General features: G+C 34.7%; 1 protein-coding gene across 1 annotated transcript in view; it reads left to right on the top strand.

Moving 5' to 3' along the window:
• LOC137405149 (uncharacterized) overlaps positions 1 to 23,152 on the top strand; it is a 49,258-nt gene that overhangs the window by 16,738 nt on the left and 9,368 nt on the right. The window contains exons 7-12 of the mRNA XM_068091374.1: positions 7,302 to 7,427; positions 8,383 to 8,710; positions 10,216 to 10,336; positions 17,767 to 17,816; positions 19,016 to 19,316; positions 19,725 to 20,660. Coding sequence (XP_067947475.1) covers positions 7,302 to 7,427; positions 8,383 to 8,710; positions 10,216 to 10,336; positions 17,767 to 17,816; positions 19,016 to 19,316; positions 19,725 to 20,660 — 1,862 coding nt within the window. The remainder of the gene's footprint in view (positions 1 to 7,301; positions 7,428 to 8,382; positions 8,711 to 10,215; positions 10,337 to 17,766; positions 17,817 to 19,015; positions 19,317 to 19,724; positions 20,661 to 23,152) is intronic.

The raw sequence follows: 23,152 nt of genomic DNA, 5'->3' as shown, positions 1-23,152 counted from the left end.
TTTTGTCGATTCAAGACGCGTGGCATAACTCTTTGGCAATTGTGCAGTAAGTTGATGGATCGTGAAAGCTGTTTAGATTGGCAAATATGTACGCATGTCTTTAAAAAATGGGCATAGTGGAAACCATGTGATATAAAATAGAAGTGAGCATGACTATCTGATGTTGCAAATAAAGTTTAAAACCTTGCGCCTAGGTAGAATCTTGACAAATTATTTGCAGTGTATGTGAGATTTACAAGCAACCATTTTATTAACAACATGTCTTACTCACTGAATCTGCTTTGTTTCTAGCTAACCATAAATCCTTGCACAGAATAGGATATTATAGAATGGAATAGACAGAAAATATTAAATTCATTGAATATTTGAAAAGTGTATACGCTATTGAGCACAAACTTTATGAGAGTTTAGGATCTTATTTGTCTTTGATGTAGTGTACAAGCATAAAATGTTATAATCTTGTTATTGTGCATGAGCAGTACTGAATTTTACTGATTGCAGTATTGAATAAGTTTCTTTGTTCTCTAAGTTTAATTGGTGCTACTTCAATATTACATAATCATAAGCAGAACACGACATGTTCAATGTATGACAGGCAAAGTTTCAACAGTGATAAACATGTTGGCTCAGAAAAATCTCAAACAGCGCAGAAAGTTTATCAATGCTGCGAGACTTTTTCAAAGCAATTATTAATAAAAAGGGGTGGCTATATACATGTATGAGCTACGCAAAGTAAAGTGAGATGAGTTTTCCAATCTTTAAAACTATATGTAAGCTTTCCAACAAAAGTAGTCAACGGCCAGCTATAGAATATTTCTAAAAAAAAAGGTTAGTTCAAATTAGCGATCCCAATAGAACAATAAGTAGGTTATTGCACTATTGCTATTGCTATCTAAAATTATTTTGTTACAATGCAATTTCTAAAAAGACTTGTGTAGTTTTTTAAACAAAATTACAAATTGACAAAACAGGAATTTTGGCTCGTGAGCTTCCTTGAGTAAAAGACCAAAAGTAATAACTTTGTCAGCAGTAATAAAAACAGTTGACAAGGATCTTCAGGCAATTTTGCAAGTGTGCTTTTGCGAATTTTCAACAAGGGATCTACCAGTTGGTAATTATTGGTGCTCAACACAAGTTTTTGTTTAATTTTGTATCTAAATTTTCAGAAATATTTTTGCAAATTGGTATCATTCCTGCAGACCTTTTATTATTGTGAATTTTATAAGCAATTATCAGCCTCTCTTGCTTCATATAAAATTAGCATTGTAATTAAAACTGTTAAATATTTTTCAGTGTAGTATGTTATGGAGAGCATATCTTAAGAGAACAAATTTCTTCTCTGGATGAGAGACTGTGTAAAAGTCGCAAACCATATAATCTTATTATTGCCTGCGAGTAACCGTATTGCATAACTTGCTTTGTTCTATTAATAGATCTTGTTGCTGTTTGATGTTGCATCATGATTACCCGGGCCCTTGCTGCTTAATGTTTAGCAGAAAATAAGTGGAAAGTAATAATATTTACTTGGTTCAGGAGATTCTCTAACAACACTGAAAGTATACCAAAACGACGGATATTAAACAAAAATTATTAGAAAAACAACGGCACTAGAAAACAACTTAGCAATAATCGCTCACTATTAGAGTTCTTGCTGTGCAAGCCGTTACATCAACCGAACTATCTAATGTGATGCAAAAGAAAAAAACTTTGTGAGTGTGATATTCCAACAATCAACCTTGAGAATCATGCATTTTGAGTTTAAAAGATTTTTCCAATTGCGATTTAAATTAAAAACTAAAGCAAATCAGTAAATACATGACTTCAAGCCTTCCATAGTTGGGGGTGATATAATTCTATTGTCTATCATAATTTTTTTCTGGTATAGGTTGCTCATGGTTAAATTGCATATAAATTGTCAAAATAATAAATTTCTCTTGAGAAATTGATAAAGGTTTCATAAGAAAGATCCTTCATATTTGTTTTAAAATATAACTGTTCAACTCTTTTTAAATTCGATAGTCTGATTAAAGAATTAATTTGTGTTCCATATTACAGGTTGTTTTTCATAATGTTATCAAATAAATCATTTGACAATATTGCCCTATGTCAGTATAGCGTATGATAATAGTAGTCTATGGGAACAACATCAATTTAGATGAAACATTTTAAAAATATGATTTGTGTTGATTGTTAGCTTTTGTTCATTTTATTTTTTCTATTTAACACGCATGTGATAACTCTTTGGAAACTATGCAGTGATTTGATGCACTGCGAAAGCTGTTTAGATAGGCAAATATGTACGCATTTCCTTAAAAAATGGGCTTAGTGAAAATCATGTGATCTGAAATGAACGTGAGCATGACTATCATTAATCCAAAACAAATGTAATATTTCCTGTTTGAGGCTAGCTAGGTGATGTTGCAAATAAAGTTTAAAACCTGGCACCTGGGTAGATTCTTAAAAACTATTTGCAGTGTCTGGAGATTTTGAAGCCACAATAGCATTTACAACATGTCTCACTTGCTGAGTCTGCTTGCATTTTAGCTAACCATAAAGCTTTGCGCAGAATAAAATACTGTAGAGCAAAGTAGACAGAAAATACTAAATTCATCGAATATTTGTAAATTGTATATGCTAGCAAGAGCAAACTTTATGAGAGTAAACATTTGATTTGTCTTTGATTGGTGTATAAAGCATCGAATGTTATAATCTTGTTATTGTATATGACCAGCAGTACTGAATAAGTTTCTTTGTTCTCCAGATTTAACTCCTGCTTCTTTGATATTACATAATCATAAGCAAGACACTACAGGCTCAAGGTATGACAGGCAAAGATTGAGAAGCGATAACATGTTGGGTCAGACAAATCGCAAACAGCATCAAAATTTCACTAATGCCGTGAGACATTTTCAGAGTAATTATGGAAAAAAGAGCAACTATCAGTAACACAAAATACAATTAGATGGGTTTTCCAAACATTAAAACTGTAGATAAAATTTACAACCCAAGTTGTCAATGACCAGTTATAAAATAATTCTCATAAAACTGATTAGTTCAAATTAGCAAACACAATAACAATAGAACAATAAGTAAATTATTGCACTATTGATATCTAAAATTAGTTTGCTACACTGCAATCTATAAAAAATTCTTGCGAATGTCAAATAGGATGTTTCCATGTGAAATATTTGACAACATTGATCTATGTCTGTATAGTTTATGATAACAGTGATCTTTGTGTGCAACATCAATTCAGATGTAATATTTTGCAAATATGATCCGACTTGATTATTACAGGTGGTTCACTTTATTTTCTCTATTTAAAACATATAACATTACTCTTTGGCGCCTGAGCAGTAATTTGATGCATTTTGAAAGCTATTTATATTGGCAAATAAGTACGCATTTTCTTAAAAAGATTGGCATAGTAAAAACCATGTGATTTAAAGTGAACGTAAACATGAGTATCAATAATACAAAACAAATACAATTTGTTCTGTTTGAGGCTAACTGGGTGATATTGCAAAGGAAGTTCAAAATCCCGCGCCTAGGTAAATTATTGACAAATTATTTGCAGTGTCTGTGAAATTTACAAGCTACTATTTTATTAAAAACATGTCTCACTCACTGCATCTGCTTGGTTTTTAATTAACAATAAAGCCTTGTGCCAATAGAATATTATAAAATGGAGTAAATGGAAAATAATAAACTCATTGAATATTTGTAAATTGTATATGCTATTGAGCACAAATTTTATGGAAGTAAACATCTTATTTGTCTTTGATTTGGTGTGTAAAGCATCCAATGTTATAATCTTGTTATTACAGATGACCAGCAGTACTGAATAAGTTTCTTTGTTCTCTATATTTAACTTGTGGTTCTGCGATGTTACATAATCATAAGCGAGACACTACAGGGTAAATGTATGACAGGCAAAGGTTGAGAAGCGATAACACGTTGGCTCAAATAAATCTCAGATAGCACGAAAATTTTACCAATGCTGTGAGAGTTTTTTAAAGTAACTATTAAAAGAACAATCAACTATGACCAACAAAAAGTTAAAAAGTCGGTTTTTCAAACATTAAAATGTAGGTAAGCTTTCTAACAGAAGTAGTCAATGGCCAGCTATAGATTAATTCTCATAATACTGTTTACTTCAAATTAGGAATCACAATAACAATAGCACCATAATTAAATTATTGCCCTATCGCTATTGATATTTAAAAATAGTTTGTTACAATGCAATCTATAAAAAATAATTGCAAAGTTTTAGGAACAAAATTAAAAATAGCATCTACTATAGATTTACAAATACTACAAATAGATCTACTATTTGGTATTTTCTGGTGATCAACAGAATTTTTGGTTTCATTTTGTGTTTTAATTATAAAAAATGTTTTTCTTTATATTGATCTAACTTCTTTAGATTTTTTATTGTTGTGAATTTTTACAAATAGGTAGCAGCCTCTCTCGCTTTATATAAAACAAGCAGATTGCCCGATTTTGCATGGGTAATAAAAATGACGGTTTTAAATAAAGCTTTGTTTTATTTCTGCGTACTGCATTTATTTCTGTGTACTGTTTATATATTTGTGTAATTCATACTGTGCCTGTTTCAGTCCTACTACAGCTCTCTACTGATTGCAATATTCTTGCTTAGCATATCAATCAAGCTTATGCGAGAGTCATGTAAGTTATGCATTGTTATGTTAAAACAATGCATACTTGTTATAAATAAACATACAATAAAAGACAAAAAGACGCTGATATTTATATATAGATTTTCAGTATGCATTGCTTATTTGCTGAGACGTTAGCTAAGCGCATTTGGCTTTGTATCGTATAACAAACAAAGTTTCATGCATTCACTGAACCGTATTAGGCTCTTACATATATACATTACTGAAATCCAACTAAAATTATATATGATGAATACTACAATAAAATTAAAAAAATTTTTATCTTTTGCATTCCCATGAACGAAGTAGTAATAAACATTAAAAAAATCATTCATGTCGACGATTATTTGCGTTCAGTATTTCATACCCATTTAACACCCCAAAAAATCTTTTTATTGTTTGTATACTTTGTATACTTAACTTTTTGCCAATTTCATGTGCTCGGTGGACAATTTCATGTGCAATTTCATGTGCACACTTTCATAATTATGCTATTAAAAGTTATGCATGACTTCATTTCTACTTCAAACTCAGTTCAAAAGTTCTATAGTTGTCTATGAAATCTTTGTTGAGTAATAAATATACATATTATGACACTTTTTTAATTTACTTTTAGGAACTATTAATTCTACACATGTATGATTTACAAAGGATAACTCAGCGTTAGGCCATTAGCGATTGGCATAAACAGACAACAAATTTAATTACGTTACTGAATTAATTTTGTTGCCGTATCTCGTTTTATACTGCTAGCAATGCCAGTCATCAACATATTTACATTGCGTCAGCATGAGTTAACTATTATAAACAAAAGTAAAAAGAACAAGTGAGGTGATGACAAGCACTTTTTCAAAAATCCAAAAGCCAAAAATAATTAAATATATTCATTAAATGTTGACACTGCTGCTTAGTTTTACACATTGATAACCGCAATTGATTAAACTTGAAACTTGTATAATTCCATTGTTTTCAAGCCATACATAAAAAGCAAGCATAGGAACATAGGAGTTAAATTACAATCAAGCTTTAGATAAAAATATTGGTATTGTCAACATACTCAATATAAACTTGATGAAATATATATATTTTCTAAAACAACTATAAGTATTTTCAATGAGGAGCGATAAATGTATGGCAGAATTTTCTATCTAGCTATTTCATTCTCAAAAGATATACTACCTTGTCAATCTTTGTAATTGACTCTGATCTTTTAGTAGCAACGAAAGTTTTTTAAGACTACGTGAAATTAACCTGAGATTTTATGCAGCTATAACTTATGTAAGAAATGTACGTAATGAATTCAAACAAATCTTTTGAATAAAAAAGCGCAATTTTTTTTAATTGCGTATAAACTACAACCATACTAAAATGAAAGCTAATAAGTGAAGAAGGATGCATATGTGACAATATTTGAAAAAGTACAAGAGCTCTCAAGGATTATTAAAGGCCTGAACTATTGAAGGAAGCAAACGAGACACACTTTCAAATGTCTGCTGAGCGTGTATAACTGCTGACCAAATACATTATAATGTAAAAAAAACTTTGCAAATGCTAAACTACAAAATACATTTGTAATGCAGAAGAGCAAATATAGCCTTTAGCTAAACATAAGTTCAAAAATAGTGTAAAGGCTCAATTTGCTTCCGAAGCTACATTAAAAAAAACTCACAAATATTGTGACTTTTCACTCACAAATATTGTGAGTTTTCATTTCTTGTAATTTCATTCTTGTAGAAACTCGCAAATATTGTGAGTTTTTACAAGGTAGAAATTAGCTCCCCAATAAGATATAATGTCCCCAATTGTTAGGTAAAAAGTTTCTATGAGAAGAAAACTCCGAAAATATTTGCCTACTAACAAATGGAAACAAGTCAAATGTGTGTAAGAATTTAACAAACTTTATGGGGACTTACATATTTTTTCACACACCCACACTCACAGATGTTCTCGTACAAATGCAGGCAATTGGGGACAGTGCTCAGATTTTGTCGGGAGTTGGATTAAACTATATATTTTTTAGTTTTTTATAAGAAAAAAGGGTTTAAAAGATTGGGGACGTCCCCAATTTCCGAACGTCCCCAATTTGTCTGTTAAATTCTGGTGTGAGTCCCCAATTGCATGCATTTACAAGTTCGCACACACACACACACACACGCACGCACGCACGCACGCACGCACACACACACACACTAACACATACACTAACACCTGCACTGACATACACATTAACACAGCACTAGCACACGCATTAACACGCGCACTAACACACAATTTATTACATGCACTAACACACAGATGCACTAACACACACTAATACACACACTAACACACGCACTAACACACGCACGCACGCACACACACACACACTAGTGCAAACAATAACACACGCTAATACACACATTAACAAATGCATTATTACATGCACTAACACATATTATCACATGCACTAACACTCGCACTAACACATGCACAACACAAAGTAGACTCTATTAATATAGATTGGTGTAGAACACAAGTTGGACAAGGGATTAAAGTTGGCTGAAGGCTTCAAGGTGGCCAGTTTTTTTAGGCTTTTACAACTTTTTAAACTATTATAACTCTTAAACTCTCGATCTATTGTAGCTAAAGAAAGTTTTAGATACAGAAAACTGTTGGTACTCCCCATCAACAGATTGGTGTTTTAGAGAAAAGCACCTACCAGAAAAAGATACTACAAGCCTGCAAAGCTTCTATCATCATACTTTGAAGGTATGCAGTCTATAGTCTAGATATGCGCCTTTGTATTAGTTAGAGCTGTGCACTTTTCTAAAAGAGGTATGGAAGCATTCGCTAATATTTTATGTTGATAAATTAGACCGAATATAGCCAGTTTCTATTTTAGAATTAAGAACCATTTTTTATAATGTGAATTGGCACATTCAGCATTTGCGTGAATTACAGACCAGAACTAGAAATACAGACCTGAATGCTTGAAACTCTTGGTTTAGCCATCTACTATTACACCAGTTAACTAACCACACGTCTATTGTTAGGAATCAGCCACGATAGTTTGAGTGCTCACATAAGAGCATAAATGTAGCAAGCACTGAGTACAAGTAACTTTAATACCAATATTAATTTCATGTTGATCGTATCTTCTGTGTAAAAATCTGATACATGAAACTTTTTATACATATAAAAAGGTTTTCTATTTTGTTCATTATGATACTGTCTCTCAAGTCATGAATTGTCTTTAGATTTCCCCACCTTATATTATGAAATATGATTGTCGTAACTCAGGGAATATAAGAAATATCACGCCTTTTATATTGGTAGATTGTTAGTATTCAGAGCCTATTTCCAGTTGTACAAATAAGCCTGCACGGGCGATACCCAAAATACTCAATCAATAGTCAGGTGGTTTTCTGGTAGCATTTTGACAGTTTTCAACAAGCAAAATAACATATTTATAGTTCAAATCAGCTAGATGGCAGTTTAGCTCTACAGAAATAATATCTACAGCAAATTTAACACTCACTCAAAAACTAGACAAGTAACTAACGATTGCATTTGCTTTGAGTTTATTGCAGACAATGCGTAACCCTTGTATTATCACCTTAGGTTATGAATACTGTGAATATTGTACATACTTTGCTGATGCACCCAGCTGGCTCACTTGCTATAGTTATGAGCACTGAACATCAACCATCTAAGTCTCTCCTAGGTAACTCGTATAGATGAAAATCTTTGGAGAACTAGTGATGGACGACTGCTTGAACTCCTCACTTATTATAAAGAGCGAGGTGTGGACTCCAACAGCTCTGTGGCTGCAGACGATGTCAGGTTTCCTACCTCAATACTAGAAAGACATAGTCGATTAGAATCTGAACCCAGTGATAGGCTAGCATTTGAAACTGCCCACCAAGTACAGCCAATCGAATCATCTGTTCCACGACAAACCTCTGCCGTGGATAACATGGAATCAAGTCTCAGTCTGGAACTTCAAAGTGTACAGCCTGAATATGCTAGTTATCATGCTAGTACACCACCATGTATGTTAACTAAAACAAAACTCAATTAGCTGGCAGTTCTTATGCAAGTTTGTATCTAGATTTAGCTGAAGGATGGCTCACACTATATCGTTGTATCTCGGGGTTGATGCCAAAATACTTTGACGATCATGAGTGATAGCAATGTCCACACTATCATAAACAGACATTGTTGTTTGCTTCCATTTTCACTTTTCATTTTATTTATTCCTAAATTAACATCTTTCTTGCCACTTACTCGAATTAAATATTAGTCTCGCAGTGACTATCAGAAATGGAAATAAATAGATAAAGCCATCGGTGACAGCGAATCATTGCCGAAATGGTGCACACCATGCAGGCTAGTGCTGGGACGACATCAAAAATAAATTTCGGTACGATATGATGGGGTAGCCAACCGATATATCGAAATATCGGGTATGGTATTCGGAGTTGTCTTACCTGCCAGAAAAAATCTGCCATGGGTGAACAACTCCTTAATGAATCCATGTACCAGTATAATTCTATGAAAAGTCCGTCCAATCGAGTAAAATATATACAGTCAAACATGGATGACTCAAACTTCACGGGACCGAGCGAAAGTGTTCGAGTTATCAGAGCACTGTCACAAGTCCATTTATTTATTTATTAGTAGATACATGTAAATATACAAACTATAATATAAATCAAAAGCATGAATGGCCTGTTTCAAATTAAATGCTTCTAATGTGAAGTTTAAAAAAATTGTATCAAGAAGTATAGAGATTTTTCTATCACTTGAGCTTGGTTTGTTGTTTGAGGTGATGTTATTGTCAGGACGTTTTTTAGATTAAAATTGGCAAACAAATCGCTGTTGAAATGCTCAGAAGAAAATACATCTTTTTATTTTGAGCATTTTAACTGCAGGCTCATGTCGACGCGCAGTGAACTATCGAGAAAGTTTGACAGCTGCCAACTTTTCCGACGTATCTGGGGTTCTTGTTTACATGTCTGGGTTTCTATTACATAGTCTCATGTCTACGTAATAGTCTTATGTCTATATAGTAGTCTCATGTCTATGTAGTAGTCTTATGTCTATGTAGTAGTCTTATGTTTATGTAATAGTCTTATGTCTATGCAGTAATCCTACGTCTATGTCGTAATCTTATGTTTATGTAGTAATCTCAAGTCTATGTAGTAGTCTCAGGTCTATGTAGTAGTCTTATGTCTATGTAATAGTATTTTGTCTATGCAGTAATCTTACGTCTGTGTAGTAGTCTTATGTCTATGTAGTAGCCTTATGTTTATGTAGTAGTCTTATGTCTATGTAGCAGTCTTATGTCTATGTAATAGTCTTATGTCTATGTAGTAGTCTTATATCTATGAACTAGTTTTATGTCTATGTAGTAGTCTTATGTCTATGTAGTAGTCTTATATCTATGAACTAGTTTTATGTCTATGTAGTAGTCTTATGTAAGTGTCCAATATAAACTTTACAAGCATATATCAACGATTTATTCATGTATTATGCAACAATCAAACATTTGCAGATTGGTACATCGACAGTGGTGATGCAGGTAATTTCCATTACATCGACAATAAAAACGAGTTTAGCATAAATCTAGTCACCCATGAGGCAGAAGCAGTGATTGAAAAAACCCTCAATCCAAGGTAAGTTCATTTACTTCTTTGGTGTGCAATGTACACACATATTTATCTTTCCTTTTTTAGGTGGTCCTGTGCTAGGTCTTCTTTGAGCAAAATCTTTTGAGTCCACTTGGTGCCTCAGATATGCTCACATGTTAAAGTGAAAATAACAAGCTGAAGCTTTTACCTAGGTTATCTCCAGCAGTTATTTAGAATACAACTACGATTCTGTTAAAAAAAAAACATTTCAAATTCACCAACATGTCCATAGTTTTTTGTAGATTTACACAGTTGATTTTGAGCCAAACCTAGCAAAAGTTTACATCTTTAGAAAGCTGAAAATGTGTAAAATCTTAAAACTTGACAACATGATAACTTCAAGTTTGCCAAAGCATACCTTTCTTACACAGGTTTTCTCAAGTAATATTCAACTTACTGAAATTGATAAAAGCTATTACCTGGCCAATAGAACAGCTGTTGAACAATATTGGTGGTTTTGCAAAAGGGCTGTTGAGATACAAAACTTTCAATAATACATGTACTTATTGCGCCAGTTTTTGTTTTAACGAACCACTTGGCATTTTCTGTTTGCCAATTTCTTCAGATATTCTGGTGTTACCACCTTTTTCATAGTTCTTATTATTGCTCCAATCTTTGCAACCTTTGTAGCTGGTTTGTCTCTAGATATTGCTCAGCCAATCTTTTGCCAGCGGTTCTTAATAAGGGTTCAGATTGGGCGAGTTCAGCCAGTTGAGAACTTTTACAAAATGTTTTTTGAACCACTTTTTAGCTTTCTCATGATATGGTGCATTGTCTGGTTGAGCAAACCGCTGACCAGTAAATAGATTTTTGATCGATGACAGCATTCACTTTTCATTTACATCACATTGCTTTGCTAAATTTATAATTCCATCAATACCTTGAAGCCGACGGAAACTGATGACAGCAAAACTACCTCAATTTATTACTGATGTGGGGTATTTTATGGTGGGTAAAATCTATTTGGGGCAAAAGTTTTCATCAAGGCGACAACAAACATAGTTTTTTCCAAAACTGCTCTAGACAGTGAATGTACTCTCATCAACTAAAAGCACATTGTGACAAAGAACTTGGTACGACACTGATGCATTTTGGCCTACCGTACTTGAATTTTGCATCGTCAGCCATTCAACAATGGTTTTTTGTCAGGCTTTGCGTCCTTTCATCTCATTCTTTAGTAAAAATCAATGTACATATAAAATTGCTATGGCTATACATGTTGAGGCTTTTAACTCTCAGCCTAATTTCACCTTTGACAGCTGATCATTTGCCGTCGATCATCGTACTAATACTCACTCATCTTTGGGTGAACACAATTATTTTTTGTCTTTGCTTCCTCTCTTTTAGTTTTTGGGCAACCCACTTTTACATCAATAGCTCTCCGACTTTCACTATTAAATGCACAATGCAAGCAAATTTTTTTCAACCCTGATGTTTAATGGTGGCGGCTGTTCATAAACCGATTAACTATGATATTGCAGTTTAAATTTAATGCTTAATGCAATGACAGACCATAATGCAAGACTCAATACGTAATGGAATCATGATGACCTTGCATAAAGTTGTGAAACAGGATGCATGATGCAATGGCCGAACATCATTTGCATCAAAACAGAGTAACAGACATCCTAACAGACTGAGGAAGACTTTGGTCCCTTCATGCATATTAATAGCATTTAATCAGGCTTCTTCATTGCAAAGCAAAGGTAAAAAATTTTCTTTTCAAAGCTACACAGTTGGTTATAGTTTGTGACAGGCAAAGGAAAACATATTTGGTAATAAACTGCAACCTTCACGTGAAAGTGCTGGCGGTTCATTATTTTTGAGCATCACTGTAATATATTTTGATAATGGTAGCATGTCTTGTGCAATAATGCACACTATCAACTATTAAACACTCTCTCTTTCTTTCTTGCAGCCAGTCGAAGGGGCTAAGACCGTACTATGGCTTTAGCTTTGTTTTGGCTGTGGCTCTCCAAGGCAGTCTGTTGTCTGCTGTTGTTTGCTAACATGTTGTTAAGATGTTTCTCCAGGACATATTCCATTTCACTACATCCTTGAATCTGGGCCTAAGCCTTCCCCGATTCCTCTTTCTCTCGCAGAGCTGTGAGTAGAGCATTTTTCTGGGTAGTCTGTTTTTCTCCATTCTGTGTACATGGCCAAGCCATCAAAGGTTTTTCTCTACAAGGATGTTGGCCATAAAAGGCAGGCTAGCACATCTACGAATTTTTTGTGTGTCACCTTGTTGTACCGCTTTATTATCATAATGTCCCTCAGTTGTCTCATCATGTACACATGTAGTTTTTTTACCTGAGGTCTGTATACTATCCAGTCTTTTGATCAATAGAGTAAAGTTGATAGTATCACTGCTCTGTAAACTTTACACTTTGCCTTTATGGAAACAAGGGTGTCGTTCTACAACCTGTCCCAAAGTTTGCCAAAAGAACTGTTTGCTTTCCCATTCTGTTACGAAGTTCTTTGTCAATCCAGCAGGAGCTTGAAACAGTGCTGCCTAGACATATGAAGCCTGTTGTCTGAATGATCAGCTTTTGGTCCACGGTAATTTTTACAGGCTCGGGAAGGGAATGAAGGAGTTTGATTGGTTGATACATTAATTCTGTTTTCTTGGTGTTGATCTTCAGGCTGAACAGAGCTGCTGCCCATGAAAATCTATCCACCAGTAGTTGTATGTCAGTAGCACTATGCGTCACCAGTCCGCTATTGTCAGCAAAAATAATTTCTCTCACGCGGTATCTTGTGGAGCATGTATTTGCCTTGAATTGGGATACATTGAAAAGGTCAGCTTCATGCTTTGTCTGGATGTAAATTTCTTCATGATGTCTTCGAATGAGACTTGGAGAATTACTGTGAGATAAGTGAAAACAACAATGGAGCTAGAACGCACCCTTGCTTCACAGCGCTTGTTACTGTGAATTCTTGAGAAGCAGCTTTGCCCTGTAGTACTTTGGCTTTCATACCATGATAAAGAGCTTGTATCAAGTTGATAATTTTTTTTGTGCAGCGAAACTTTTTCAGTACACACCAGAGACCTTCCCTTGTTACTGTATCAAAAGCTTTTGTGCAGCCTATGAATACAGTATACAGTTCCATGTTCTGTTTTGTACATTTTCTTGAATTTGTCTTAGGCTGAAGACCCTGTCAATAGCATTCATGCTGCTTCGGAAACCATTTTGTGCTTTAGAGAAAATTTTTAGTGAGATCTTCGCATTTATTTTATTTAAGATAATATGAGCCATTCTCTTTCCTGCAACCGATAAGAGAGAGATGCCTCTATAGTTCCTACATTCTTTCTTACTACCCTTTTTGAAAATAGACACGATATTAGCATTCTTTCAGTCTTGAGACTTTTGCTCTGACTTCCAGATGTCAACAATCACTTTGTACAGTTACTCTTATAGGTTCAAACCGCCATATCTCCAGACTTCTGAAACTTTCTCCCGACTAACTGTGTTATTCAAACTTCTATCAGTCAGCATGTTTGGCAAGTTGTCTAGTGTCTCTTGATCCACAGTTCAAGGTACATTTAAGAGCTGTTAGAATTGTTCTGCAAATCTCTTCAAGCTCTTTACCTCATCATTCAATACTGTATTCTCATCGTGTGAAGTGAGTTGAGCAGTTCCTCTTTCTGTGGTTCGTACACCTCTCACAGGCTATTGTAAAATGCTTGCATATCATTTTTATCAGCTTCCAGTTGTAAACCTTCTGCTATCTCCTCTCATCATATTATAGACTTCATATCTCGAGTGTATTTCCAAATATCACTTCTAGCCTTGGTAAGTTGTGCGGTGTTAACACGACTGCTCCGCTGTAAATTTTGTGCTTTTGCCTTGTTGCATTCTTCAAGCAGTGTGTTGACCTGAGCATCACTCTTGTCAAACCAGTCTTAATGTTTTCTCTCTGGTTTCCCTAAAACATCAGCAGCTGCTCCGTAAGCCAACCTCAGCTTGTCCCACTTCCCTTCAATGCTTAGTGATTCATCAGTCGTGTAGGTCATAATCTCATTCGTCTGTTCCTGAAACCCCTGAAGTACAACCTGATTTCTTAGCTTCCTCACATTTAACTTAACAGGTGGCTTCCTTTAACTTTTCTTGTGGGTTTTTCCAGTGCCAATGCAACTTTGGATAACACCATGCTGTGTTTGGTTCTACATTCAGCACCTCGCATTGCTCTGGTGACAACTATATCTTTTAGATCTTTCTTCTTTGTTATCACATAGTCCAAAAGGTGGCAAGGCTTTGACCGAGGATGCATCCATGTGGTTTGATAATGTTTCTTGTGCTTGATTCATGATCATTTTTGATCACGAATCTCACTCTAGAATCTTTTCTTTCTTCTCTACCTTTGCCATTCCACACTAATGTGTATCTGTGATCTACCATGCCGCCATGACTAGCCAATCGAATTCCACTCATAGCGCCAATGTCGATGTTGTAACTCCTTAGTTATTTAGCTATGAGTGCTTTTCGCCTTTCAGTTCTCCTTGAGCCAGCTATGTCCATCAGTGTTTGAACATTCCTTTGCGCTATTCTCAGAATCTTCCATTTCTTTTTGCCTCTTAGCTGACTTTTCACTGGCTGCTGGAGCGAGAGCAGGCCAGCGCAAACCCTGTTAACCTGGATGATGTTCGAGCAGGTATGAGAGTCCTTAAGGTACCTGAAGGTATTGAGGTACCTTGAACTGAATGATCGGGGCCTAGGCTCAAGGTAGCATCGTTAGTCCTTCAAGGACCTCAACTGATCGGTATCTCAGGCCTGCTCCTTGAGAGTTGGCCATTCATAGTTTACTGGAAAAAGCTTGCTAAGCTCAGGGACGGCGTTGCTCATGCAACACGGCCTGTCAAGCTCAGATAAATCCATTTCTACAGACTCACTCAAGCAAGTACTCGCCAACCACTAGGGAACAGTGATGTTTGCTCCAGCCCACGGCCCCTAGGGTTCAGACATGCTTTTGTTTCTGGACTCGGTCTTGTGGAGCTGAGATTCTCGATCCCACTGCTGCTGCAAGTGTAAAGGAATCTGCCTGCTCCTTTACTCTCTGCACAACTAAAGCAATAAATAAACACACCCCGTGCTTAATCACCAAAAAACATACATTTTATCACAAATATATATAAATACATGAATTCAAATGTGTGTGCATACAAATGACACTCACGTACAGATCCTGCTGAAATGATGGCATTCTCCTTCTTTTATAATGATCGCTTTATGTTAGGCTCTGACCTTTTCTTTATTTATCGCTTGGACATTTATTTATTACTTGGTCGTCCTAGCCAGTTCATTGGTGACCAAGCTTTATTTGAAAGTTGGGTTCAGTGAGACAGGTTATCATGGGATCGGTTTCTATGTCTTTGACCACAGCGCTCTTTCACAACAGTAGTTTATTAAATTATGAAACTATCAAAAGTGCAATCGAGTAGACAGTGCCACCTCTTTTTACATAATAATCGGTCTGGAATGCTTTTGGTAAGTAAAAAGTTTTCTGCGTAAAAACTGATTTTTTTCACGTAATTGCCCTAACTCTTTCCAAGCTCCCACTTAACTTGGAAATAATATTTGTATAAATACATGTAATGGTGAACACCTGTAACAAATGCATGCTAGAATTATATTACTACATAATTAATAGAAAACAAAACTGTGGAAAGAAGATAGAACAGAAAAATAACAAATAAAAACTACAAACGATATGTTTGTTTACTCTTGGCATTGGCCATATCGACAAGGCTTAGCAATGGCTGTAGGAAACGAGAAAACAAGGGTAGAAGAAGAAGTAGTTGTTGTATTGTTATTTTTCTTACTCAGAATAAATGTTTTCAAGAATCTAAGTAGAAACAATTGTAGGCATTAGTTTGAGCCGAAAAACTATGTTATCTATATATAAATCTCAAAGTTTGTGTGACCGTTTTACTGTGACTCTGTACTTCGGGGTGTCCAGCTACATGTATAATTATTAAAATTAAAGAATGAAATATCTGTTCCATGCTCGATTTGAACTCATGAAAGTTACGACAAAATATTTGTAAACCAATTCTCTAACCACAAGTCTATGGAAACTCTTACGGGTCAATAGCACTTATTATATACGTAGTCTGTATTCTTTTTACGATTGCACATGCTAAATGCGCACTTTTTAATATTAATTAAAGTTATCTTTTGCATTTGTTATTTTTGAAATTTTTTACAAATCAATTTTTTGCTGCCATTGCTTATTTTTTCAATTTGTAATTTTAAAATGGTCATTTCAATTTCAAATGCGCCGTTGCAATCCGATTTCCGGTTTTTCCTCAACGTTCGTTTGCCAGATCTGTAAAGGCTAAATTATTTTCACATAGCAATTGTATTATCTCGAGTAGGTATAGCCTCTACATTTTATTTCTGTAAGATCAGACAAAGTACCAGACAAAGGCAGTCCGATATCTCAATTTTGTACCAGTATTGAAAAGTACCAGTATCCGCGTAGTATGACTTGGCACAGTGTTTGTGTGTAGCCAAGCGCCTCGTGGTACGGCTAAATTAGTAGGCTTTGTACAAAATGTTTCTGATTAGTGAATATTTACTCATTAGCCTATCAGATCTGTACTTAAGCAAAAGGAAACAATTATTTGCACCCATTGAGCCAAAAGATAGTATGTTTACATTTCATCTTGAGCATAATTTCACTTTGCAACAATTTTGTTTTTTATCGCTATTCGTTCTGAGGAAAGACCAGTCATGTCATACGCGTTACAGCTGCTACAGTTGTTTCATTAATTGTGAATGAATGAACTTTGGTTGATTTTTTATTAAGCAATATTACTGCGGAGAGATATTATTTTACCTTTAGCAATAATAATAACGCTGCATTCTGTACTAATATTGATAACTCGAATATGCTCAGAGTTGTAGTGAAAATAGTCAAGAAAATGATCAAGCTCAGTCTGCAACACAGTGTGACATTTTTATGACAGTTGTTGTAAAATTTTATGCTGATTAGTTTGGTATCAAAATCTTTTTATAGACTGTATTCCTTTTTTATAGACTGTGTTCCTTTTTATAGACTGTGTTCCTTTTTTATAGACTGTGTTCCTTTTTTATAGACTGTGTTCCTTTTTTATAGACTGGTTCAAAAGTTACATGTATGACAATCTAAATGTATCCATGAAAAATATTAGGTTATACCAAATATACAATTACGTCCTAATGAAAAACTTAATTTAGTAACGAAAGAGTTGGATTATCTGTTACTATCAAATGTGTAGTAGTTTGAACAGAGCCATTAAAATTAATTAATTCTTACCCCCATCTTTTTAAAGCACAATTTTAATACAAGATCTTTTAATTTTTATAAGATTATGCAATCATTTTAAATATTTATAAAATATCTGTATAAGTGTAACTGTTTTGTTATTACAGTTTACCTGAATTTCAATCTTCTGAGGATGATGCTGCTAATATCATGCCAGGTAAATAGTCACAGTAATATGCACTTACACATATTACGGTAAACAGTGAATTTATTGAGTAAAAGCAGACAACTTCACTAATTAGTCGTTTATTTTGTGGCTTAACTGATCAACAAGTGAGTTTACTAAACTTTTGCTATTGTAATATTATGCGAATATGGACTAGTTTGTCTCTACAGAATATTTACCACTGTATATCACTTATTATTACTCAAGATCAAAGATATGAAGATTCTCTGATTCTTAACCATTTTTAGCTTAGGCTCATCGATTTTATTCAGCTGGTGTATTCAGTTGGTACTTTCTATTAGTGAATCCGTAAGTAGGTTCAGTAAGTGATTCTGTTAGCAAGTTTAGTCAGTGATTCCGTACTCTTGTCAAAACTTGGACACTTGTCAAAATATCCCAATATTCCTGTCGTGGAATGGGTATGTGAAAAGCATTTGTTTAGTTCTATAGATTTGTATGAACTTAGAGTTATCTTCTTTATATCGACTCTGACTACTCGTTCATTGATTCATTTAAACTGCAACAAAATGTTTTTAACACACTGAATGTGTTTGTTGTAAAGTGAGGATTTGATTATTTTATCTTAAAACATTAGAAATAGTTTTAAACACAATTATAGTTTAGATCACAACCCACACATGTATTAATTCTCAACAAACTCTACCCAATTCGGTTATTGTGCGCCATCATGTATCTGATCAAAATTAAATCTGTGCCAAGCCCTACCTAAAGTGAGACAACTCTTCAACAGCGGGAAGTAGACAATCTCCCACAAGCATGGCTCTATCGTACTGTCCAGCTATGACACCAATCAGATTCTGTTGACCATTTTGGGTTCCTCACTTACCTCAGAAGCTGAATGTTGACCATCTCAGCAATTGACACTGTTGTACACTGGACAACATGAATTGTTAATTTTCTATAGTTTCAGTTATGTATTTTTATGGTATTTTGGAAATTTCTCTCAGCTATGTCAGAGGAAATATTTGTGAATTAATTGTATCGGCAGAAAATGGTCAACTGCTTGTTATAGGAAATGATCTCAACTTTTTAATACTTATTGGATTTAATTATAAGCTTTTCTATAAATCATCTTCAAATTTTATAGTGTAAAATTCAATTTATGTTTTTAGCTTTGGGGTTAATATAGTTATAGAAAATAGAACTTTGTATTTCTTTGGTTTATGTAGTGCAAAGCAGTGAGGACTTGATCAACAGTATTGATTGCATGAAGCTGAAGTTAAGCTCTGATATTGACTCCAGGATGCCAGCTGACACCAGTGCATTATATGACTCTCTTTCACCAACTAACCCTAGTGCACCAAATAACTCCAGCACTCAAATGGGTTCTGTTGGATCAACTGAAGCCAGCTACCCCGCGGAAGGAATGAGAATTTCTTTGAACAATGCCATGATTGGCCACCTTGAGAGAAGACGGTTTTTACCAAGTGCAAATCCTTCGTATGTTGAACTGCTCCCTGAAATTGCACGGCAAGTACCTGCAGTTTCTCATCATGTGACATACATTTACAGTTTTGTAAAACTGTAAATAATCATCTTATCATAGAATAAGTTACGTACATGAAATAATAACTTTACAAAGGGTTATGTCGTGTCATGATAATGCCACAAAGAAAAAGTTATGATATACTTTGGATATGCAGAAATAGGACTTTCTACTACAGTGAGCTGCGACTAAATAGTACTACAACCTAAGAACTCACTACTACAGTTAGTTGTGACTATATACTATTACTACTACCTAAGGACTTACTACTACAGTCAGTTGTGACTATATACTACTACTACCACCTAAGGACTCACTACTACTGTCAGTTGTAACAATGCAAGGCTTTCTTCCTAAACTTGTAACATTCTATCCTTTCTTCTAATTGGTAGGATATTTGAAAAACATCCGGAAGTCGTAACCCCTCTTTTTTTCCCATCACCTTCAGATTCAAAGCTTTTGGTTCTTGGACCAGGTGTAGGAAAAGCTAGAGACGAAATAACCCGACTGAATGACAATTTCAATTCGTTTCAGATCATAGTTTCCGAACTTGAACCGGTTTTCAGAACCAAGAAGCTTAATTTACCAGTTTACACCGAACCATTTGTTTCTACTATATCGTGCCGCATTTGTACGTCGTACCCGAGAGCAGGCACACATCTATCTGTTGTTGGCGGATATCTAAAAGATGATATTCACAGCTGCAAAAACCTGATACTTGTTGCTACTGCTGGTCACGCCATCTTGAATGAGAATGAACAAAGAGAGCTAGCAGATAGTAATCAACCGAACGCTGTGAAAATCTTAACACGGGATATTAGAGATAAGGCTGCGGAAAGATCTCGAAATAGACTTCAAGTTGAGCCGCATAATGCCTCAAGCATCTATGCCAGAGATGAACTGTTTGTAGCTTATAACCATTTTATTCCATCCTGTGAAGAACGATCCGAGCCTTCATTTCTTGCAGACATTTGCTTATTGCAAGTAAATGCTAGTCAACTGGATGAACATATCACAGCAAATACAGTTCAACAATCAGAATTTCTTTCACACATATCTGAAGGACCATCGATTTCTAGCAGAATTCACCCAGCTCGTAGCATTCGCGTATCAGGCTACATCGATATTACGGATGAGAGTGATTTTGATAAACTTCGTGCTGCAAATGTAACCCTGATTGTTGATGGTGTCAAAGATGGCAAACTTATAGAACGGCCACGGACCATTGACAAGAATGATAAGAGATTTGCTTTTACTCCAAAGTCTCAACCAAGACAGTCTGCAGGTGTGATAGCTCCTCACTTCGCATTCACCATCAATACCGGAAGGTGAGTTATGGAGTCATTACACATTCAGTTTTGCAGTAATGCTTGGATATTTCTACTGGTACTGCTAAAAACTACCAAAAGAGTTGCAATGGAGTGAATCATCTAAACACTGTAAAATATTAAATGTTTGTCAATAAGCATGATTATTTACTGTATCAATAACTGGTCAGAAAGAGCATTTGTCTAAGCCATTGATGTTTTAAATATACAGTCATACAGGGTCTTCCCACTTGATACAATTTGGGATTGATCTAGTATGTCAATTTACTTGCATCCTGAAGCATTATTTCCTATATAAAATATGTAAGTACAAATTAATCCATTAGCATGCGATGAAAAAAACATAAAACACCTAAACAGGATATTACGGTAGGAAGAGTATTACTAGTTGTTGTAATTCCGTACATGAGCTAAAACAAGTAACAAATACCTATTTGCCATAAAACCTCTAAATGAATGCCACCTCTATTTGACCACTACCTCCAATTGATCGCCACCCTGAGAGAAGGGTTGAAAATAGATCGCCACTCTCCAATTAAACAACACCGCCATTTGACCGCCACTTTGACACTATTTGGTCTTTACAAGCCCATAATATCAACAAATCAGTAGAAAAGTGGTTACAAAATTGTATTAATAATGAATCACTTATATCAATAACAATTAATTCTCCCGTTGTCCAATTTCAAAGCTTTTGGTTTTTTTTGTTAAATTTTTGAAAGCAACACCCTAGCAAAATCAATAACCGTCTCAGGCTAGTAGTATGTAGTTTTCTGTTTAACACGGTCCTTCCACTTCAAAGTAGCCTCCATATAAAAAAAACCGCCTAAATTTATGACGGTAGATGTACTTTCAAAGTAACGCTATCGAAATAATTACGGTTTCAGGCTAACAACTTGTTTAATGCGGTCTAATGCGGCCCTGATACTTTGAAGTACCAGGTATATGTACATGTACATATATAAAAACGGTTTAAATTTACAATGGTAGATGGAACTTTGAAAGCAACGCCATAGAAATAATTACTGTCTCAGGATAATATTAGTTCTTTGTTTAATGCATTCCTAATACCTCAAAGGACATGCATATCCAAACCTGTTCACAAGTTTTGAACCAAAGGTTACATTTACTAAGCAAACTTTTACATGTTGCATTAGTTCTAAATGCAGCGTGTAAGAGTTGTGCTCTGCTAAAAATAGTTTGGACGCTAATATTGACTATTTCAGCGGTGCAAAAGAAGTGTTGAGGCTAGAAAATATTGTGGAAGGTATTGAAAAACTAGAATATGTTCTTTTCATCAAAAGCAACAATCAGAATGCAGCTATCCTAGCAAACAATGGACCTATTTCAGTTTTAAAAACGTTAATTTTTGTTTCTGCATGTAATATAAGTATGATTCGTTTATGTCACTTGTTCATAAGTATATATTTGTATAATTTGATGGCTTATTATTGTATAACTAATAAATATTCAGATTTGTGGCATTTTATTTAATAGCATCCTTATCCTTTCGGCTATCTTAACCCGGCTTACAATGGATCGATGCTCATAACTTCCCTTCCGTTGCACATAAAAGTCTAGTTTTTGTTGCAAACTATAGCAAACATATCAAAGAGCTCAATGAGTTTTTATTCAACAGTGTTAAATAAAGATATCAAATAACAACATGTTTTCAAGTTTAGAATGAAAAAAAAATTGAAAACGCCAACAAATTGCAAAGAAGGACACAATCTATTATATCATCGCAGGTCAATTTCAAGCCATAGATATTAACTGGTAAAGATATTTTTGGGTTTCTCAATGCACGCTCGTTAAGAGATTTTTGACAAGTTAAAGGTAAGTTAGCAGATTATTGCATCAGAATGGTTTAATATCGCTCCACCGGAAACCGAAAAAAAAGAGCAAAATATAGACGATATTCACATCGCTCGTAATAGTGCTGAAGTTATCTTTCGAAAATTTTGACGAGCCATTTGAACATTAGACTGCCAGCCTCTATTTGAACGCCACCTCCAATTGACCGCCACTATAGAATAAAGGTTGAAAAATAGAACGCATTGGAGTTCAATTAAAGGTTTTACGGTAGTTGTTATGTTCTGCAAAAAATACAACAACACTGTGTACAACTTTATGGAGTTTTACCTTCGAAATAGACGTTGTGAATAACAGCCGTCTAAACGACTTGAGTACAACGTATTTGGTACACTAAACCTTTGTGACCGTATGTAATAGAAATTTTGTTTGTTTGAAATGAGTTTAGCTTACTAAACGCACACTCGAAGTTAAGTTTTAATCTTTCACTGACCTCATTTTAATTTTGTTGTCTTATTTTTTTAATGTCTGTTTCCGGTTAGCTGCGTTTTGCCTCGCGTTCACAACAATTTTTAGCCAAACTTTTGAAAACTTTCTTCAAACTTATTTGAGGAGAAAAAACGAGAGATGCTGGTCTTAAAAGCGGCCTCTTGCATATTTGGCCATAAAGTGGTCATTGA

Source organism: Watersipora subatra, chromosome 9, assembly GCF_963576615.1.
Source record: "Watersipora subatra chromosome 9, tzWatSuba1.1, whole genome shotgun sequence".
Taxonomy (NCBI): Eukaryota; Metazoa; Bryozoa; class Gymnolaemata; order Cheilostomatida; family Watersiporidae; genus Watersipora; species Watersipora subatra.
This window is presented reverse-complemented; position numbering and strand designations above follow the sequence as displayed.